The sequence below is a fragment of the Zingiber officinale genome, chromosome 1B (assembly GCF_018446385.1).
Source record: "Zingiber officinale cultivar Zhangliang chromosome 1B, Zo_v1.1, whole genome shotgun sequence".
NCBI lineage: Eukaryota > Viridiplantae > Streptophyta > Magnoliopsida > Zingiberales > Zingiberaceae > Zingiber > Zingiber officinale.
Genome location: NC_055986.1, coordinates 20,240,239 through 20,246,289, shown reverse-complemented (window position 1 = coordinate 20,246,289; position 6,051 = coordinate 20,240,239). Strand labels below are relative to the sequence as shown.

The following is a 6,051-nucleotide window of genomic DNA, read 5'->3' as shown; positions in this document are numbered from 1 at the left end:
GTTCAACAAGTTTATAGAAGTCATGCCTAAAGGTGCACCAAATGTGATTATTACTGATCATGATCCTGCTATGACAAAAGTCATTGCCCAAGTTTTTCCTCAGACAGTGCATCGATATTGTTTGTGGCATATACTGAACAAATTTCCAGAAAAATTGCATCCTTTGACTTTTCGTGACTACTATCAAAGTATAAACAATGTAATTAGAAATTCTTCAACACCTGATGAATATGAGAATTCATGGGAAGAGGTTATCAAGTGTGCTAAATTGGAGAACAATGATTGGTTGTCTTTGATGTATGAATTGCGACATAAGTGGGTGCCAGCTTATTTTAGTCATGTATTTTGTGCTGGAATGTCTAGTAGTCAAAGATCTGAAGGCTCACATGCATTTTTCAAGAGATATGTCTCAAATAAAAATTCATTGATGGACTTTATCACCCGTTTCAATAGGGCACTGAGACATCAAAGACATAATGAGTTAGTTGCAGATCATATTGATTTGAATGAGCATCCCAGCACTACAACAAAAACCGTCATAGACATCGGTTTTCCACCGGTGTCTATTACATTTTCGACCGATGTCTATGAAAGCGATGTAAAGGTCTGTCATTTTAGATATCGAGTTAAAACCGGTGTAGTAGCACTTAACGACATCGGGTGTAAAACCGATGTAATATTATATGTTAATAACACCAGTTTTGGCAGCGGTATACGACCGATGTAATATTAGTTAATGACACCGGTTTTGCAGCAATGGAAAACCGATGTAATATCAGTATTGTTTAACGACAAATTCGATTTCCGAAACAGTGAAAAACTGATATTATACAGACAAGTCAATATCCATGTAACCAACACATAAATATTATACACATCAAGTTCGTATCCACATAAATATTATACACATCAAGTCCGTATCCACCAATTGACTAGTTGAGGTACCAATTAGCCTACTACTTAAGTAAGAAGCCCTTTTATTCAACTGTTCGGCATCCATCTCTTTGCTTGATTTCTTCTACCTCATGGAGGCCACCTTCTTTATCCTTTCCTTTACGTCAACTGCAGATGCATCTGCCACTTCAGCTTCAATGTCACCTTTCTCCTGATTCTAATCATGCTCCTCCTGTTCCTTTGATGATTTTTCTTTCTTGGATTTCTTCTTCTTTAAGATTCTATTCTCTGAAGGAGCACCAGCACTTTCTTTCTTCTCCCCTTCACTACTTTGCTCCAATTGCTTCTTGTCTGCATAACAAGGATAAACAAATTCAACACACATTAAATAGTCGCTTCATATGTATGAAGCAACTCAAGTGAATTAAAATTTACTATCTATCAAAAATAAACTAATTAAAATTTGCAATGCTCATTTCATATAGAAGTGCATCCAGCTCTGCCATTTCCTTTTTCTTAAGCTCCTTCTTTGACAGTTGCCTTTCAGCATCTTTGAGTCGTGCTGAAACAGGAGCAGGTTTCTCAATGGTTGGTTCTTTCCTAACAACCTCTGGTTCATTTTCAGGTTCCTCAACATCATCATCATCACCCATGTCAAGACCATCATCCTCACTTTCACTTTCCTAAACACAAGAAAAAAGAGAGTACTTGTTATAAATAAAATAAACTTAAATATCTGATATAAACAAACATATAAGAAAAGAACTGACTCTCACATGTGAGAGTAAAGCAAATAGTAGATAAGCATAATCACTAGCAAGCAACAAAATTAGCTAATAGGAAGAGAAGATTTTTATTTAAACAGATAACCTCAGAAACTCAAAAAGATTCTACTTGTATTGACATAATAAATTTCAATAACCTCAGACAATCACCATTAAAATAATATTACAATAGAGGAGAATATTAAATTAAGAATTACTAATATCACCTTTTAGAGCAATGTTGAAACACCATCTTCTTCAAAATGCTAATAAATCTTGAATTGTGATTGAGCTTAAAGATTATTTTCATATTTCAAGTTGATACTACAGCAAAGGAATAAGCAAAGAGTGATACAACATGATAGTATGAAAAACAATCTAAAACATAGATTTAAATAATGGTTTAACTGGCCACGATATGAATAGTACATAGAAAACTGGATATTGGTGTATTAGTTAGCTTGACTATGGAAACAATGTTAGATGCCTAACACAATTGAATTAGACTACACAAATTTATGCAATTATCTCATGTGAGAATAAAATCCCAGATAATGCATTTCAATTTCAATTAAGTTTAAAGTTAGACTAAAATCATACGATTGTTTAAAATGACTGCTAGGTAACTACAGGAGGGGAAGTGATTGCTTCTTGGAGAAAAATTACGTAACTCTACTCACAAAATCTTTTGAAAGATTCCAATGAGTACAATTTTTAATTAAACTATACTGTCACGGATAACAGAAAGCATAATATAAGTATCCCTGTGTGCAAGGGTTTATAAGTTTCAAAGACATTCCCAGTAGCACTAAATTTCCACACCAATATTCGTGCATCCTGCACAAAGTTAAGGCATAGTTGAAAACATTCAAAATGTACATCACATGATGTATGGAGATCATGAAATGAACAACACGCACTAAAATAAAGGTATAACAAATAATGTTAGACAGAAAAGAAGCACCTGTGTTCCAGCAAATAGCATACCATTACCAACGGTCAAAGCGTAAACTTGTCCGACAGGGCCATCCAGGCCTTGTTCTGTTGTTGTTTGTGTGTTCCATGCCTGAACCAGCATACAAACAAATCCATTTCTCCATTTCCTTATATGACATGATGGTAACATATTCTAAGAGCTCTGACCTTGACAGCATTCACAACTCCAATAAATAACCAAGGACCTTCACTGGTCATACATCCAACCTCACCTCCCATATTGATGGCTCCAACGCACTTCCACAAAATTGCAAGAGTCAGGCACTATGTGATTCCTTTATCGATGTAGTAAAGGAGTTTGAAGAGCATCAATACCTTCCCAGTTTGAGTATCCCAAACACGAACATACTCATCCTTGCTACAAGAGTAGAGTTTATCAGACCCTGAAGGCAGAGCGATACCAGTCACTACCTATCAGAATATTCAGACTATCAGCCACCAAAAGCAAGTGAAGCAAAAGAAACCAAAAGAGCCACCTTTTGATGCCCCTGGAGATGGGTCAAGAGAGAGAAGCTATCGCTCATGAACCACGAATGCAGGAACCTACACTTATCTCCGAAACTACAATTTCCAGCGAGGAAGTAATTGCAGATTTTGTCGGGAGCCTTGCCACCCGCTCGACCCTTACCCCACTTGGAGGGCGGCGCACCCGCAGAGGCAATATTTCTAGACACGTGGCCTTGCAAGTCCCCCCGCTTGGCAGCGCCATCGGCGAGCACAGTCTGCGGCGGGTCGCTATGGAGAAAGGGACACGGGTGACGGCTGCATCGCCCCGCCTGCCAGTGGAAGCATACCTTGTTGCTTTTGTCTGGAACCTGAGATGGCCCCGCCCGCTGGTAGCCCCTCCTGTTTCCGTACCGATCTGGTTGCTCGAAGTCCATCAAACGACCCAAACAAATAACTCAGATGCAATCGGAGATCCAGGAAGATGCCACAAACAGGATGATCCCAAAGAGCGATCAAAGTCGGCGAGGAACGCCTCAAGCCACAGATGGCGCCCCTTGGAAGACGATGAACAAGGCGGCCGGGCAGTGAGATTCGCTGAAAAACCCTAGAGATCCATGAGAAGGCAATCAAGATGAGAAAATTAAATTTTGCATACGGTAGGTTTGGACGGAAGAGTGAAATATTGTAAATTTCGACTAAGTAGTGGTGGGAAAATTATTTTATTTTATCATAGACATCGGATTTTAAAAACTGTTGTTAAAATCAGTATCTATTAATGAAAAAAAAGCGCTCATAGACATCGACTAAAAAAACCGATGTCTATGAGCGAAAATCTGCGCTCATAGACATCAATTTTTGAAAAAATCGGTGTAAAATACTCAAAGACATCGATTTTTGATTAAAACCGATGTTGTTCCGCCGATGTCTATGAGGGTTTTTCTTGTAGTGCAGGGTTAAGCCAAACTGGCCAATGGAAACTCAAATGGTCAAGTTATACACAAAAAAAAAGGATGAAGTTTCAAAGTGAAATGAATGAGAGTCATGGTTATTATGTGCAACAAGTATCTATGGAAGTTGACTCAGTAGTTTACCATGTGATGAATTTTCAAAGTTGTTCTTCCTCCAAACCAAGGGTGCTTACGCATGACAAACAAAGGGACAACATATTCTGTAGTTGTAGAAAATTTGAGTTTGATGGCATTCCATGCAGGCATATGTTTGTTTTTTTTCGTATCAACCAAGTATTTCATTTGCCTGATAAGTATATACTCAAACGATGGACACGAGATGCAAAGGTTGGAGCAATATATGCTTTGGGGGTACAAAATTTCATTGATGATCCAAATAAGGCTTTGATGTCAAGGCACTCAAGGTTATCCTATAAAGCTTCACTATTAATTGATGATGCATCTTTGACTGATGAAGGAACAAACTTCTTGGATGAACAATTGGATTGTATCTACAGTAAAATTCAAGAGATGAACATTAGTAGAATATGTGACAATAGAGGTCAAAGGAAAAAATCTATGGATGAGTCGCCTAATATTATGGATCCTTCTTTAGTAAGAACAAAGGGATGTGGGAAGAGATTGAAATCATCAAAGGAGAAGTCAACCTCAAAGTCTCGGTTATGTCATGGATGTGGGCATCGAGGTGTGTCACATGATAAGCGTAATTGTCCAAATTTGCAACAAGGGTATGTGTCGATTAATTCTCTATTTGTATGTTAATTGTATTTGCAAATTAATTACCTTTATTAAATTGTATAAATATGACAATGTGTTGATTGACAGATCAACTTTGGATAATCATCATAACAACGATGACGACCCATACGAAGAAGAATTGGCATCAATAGCAGGCAAGGACAATTATTAAAGACAATATGCTGATTAATTAAAGACATTTATTACAAATAATAATTGTCTTTATTATTGTAGGTTGTAACTGTAGGACCGTTAGATTCGATAGAGGGAGGGGGTGAATATCGATTCGAAAACTTAGTGTATAAACGCAGCGGAAAAGTAAAATAGACACAAATGTTTTTTACTTCGTTCGGAGCCTGTGACGACTCCTACTCGAAGGCCCGTGGTCCTTGACCACTTTCGTTGGGCAATCACTAACAAGTCGAAATATGATTACAGAATGAATACAGGAAATGCTAGTGAAAATAAAGCAATACCGACAAGGAAATTAAATAAAAACCGAAGGAACACTTTGTCGGAGCGTTGTTGGCGTCGCACTGAACGTCGAGCAGCAAGACCAGCAGTAAAAGAGTTCTCAGATTGATTCCTACGGAAGCTCCTGCCTGGGGCTTTTTTTATATGCTGTTCCGGGCGCCTGGATCCCTTCCGGGCGCCTGGAATGCGACGTAGCTGCACAAACTGTGATGCTCCACGTGGCGACGACTCGGCTGGATATAATTTGCCTTCCGGGCGCCCGGACCATCTTGTTCCAGAAAATTCCTTTTTCCTGCAAAACAAAGTTAGTCCGAGGCAATATATATCCTGCAACACAGACTGTTAGCACATTTTATCATAGTAAGAATTAGCACAAATAGTATGACTTAGATTCCGTCTTTCCGAGACCGGAATCTAGTCACGATCTCGACTTAGACATCCGAAATGGATCTAAGCCGGATCGACGCCTAATGTTCCCTTCCCGGGAACGCGTCCTCGCAGTCACTCACCTCCAGTGACTTACCTCACTTACCTGCCAGACGTCCGGTCAGCCCGTCGACCCGTCTGGACTTCTCGCCAAGCGTCCGGTCAGCCCGTCGACCCGCTTGGACTTCTCGCCAAGCGTCCGGTCAGCCCGTCGACCCGCTTGGACTTCTCGCCAGCTATCCGGTCAGCCCGTCGACCTTGCTGGACATCCGGTCAGCCCGTCGACCTGTCTGGACTTCTCCTGCACACTTGATCAAAGTGTCAGACAACAACAAAACTAACTT

General features: G+C 39.5%; 1 protein-coding gene across 2 annotated transcripts; it reads right to left on the bottom strand.

The window, feature by feature from the left end:
* Positions 1-851: 851 nt before the first annotated feature.
* On the bottom strand, positions 852-3,763 carry LOC122052205 (zinc finger CCCH domain-containing protein 17-like). Of its 2 annotated transcripts, XM_042613625.1 has the most exons (6): positions 3,131-3,763; positions 2,970-3,065; positions 2,802-2,891; positions 2,623-2,724; positions 1,404-1,577; positions 852-1,245 (listed from the first exon to the last, which is right to left on the bottom strand). In XM_042613625.1, exons 1-6 carry the CDS (start codon positions 3,533-3,535, stop codon positions 1,168-1,170), a joined length of 945 nt encoding a protein of 314 aa, XP_042469559.1. In that variant the 5' UTR covers positions 3,536-3,763; the 3' UTR covers positions 852-1,167. The 2 variants fall into 2 exon arrangements, with proteins under 2 accessions (XP_042469559.1, XP_042469568.1); XM_042613634.1 differs by lacking the exons at positions 852-1,245; positions 1,404-1,577 and adding an exon at positions 1,584-2,495.
* Positions 3,764-6,051: the final 2,288 nt, after the last annotated feature.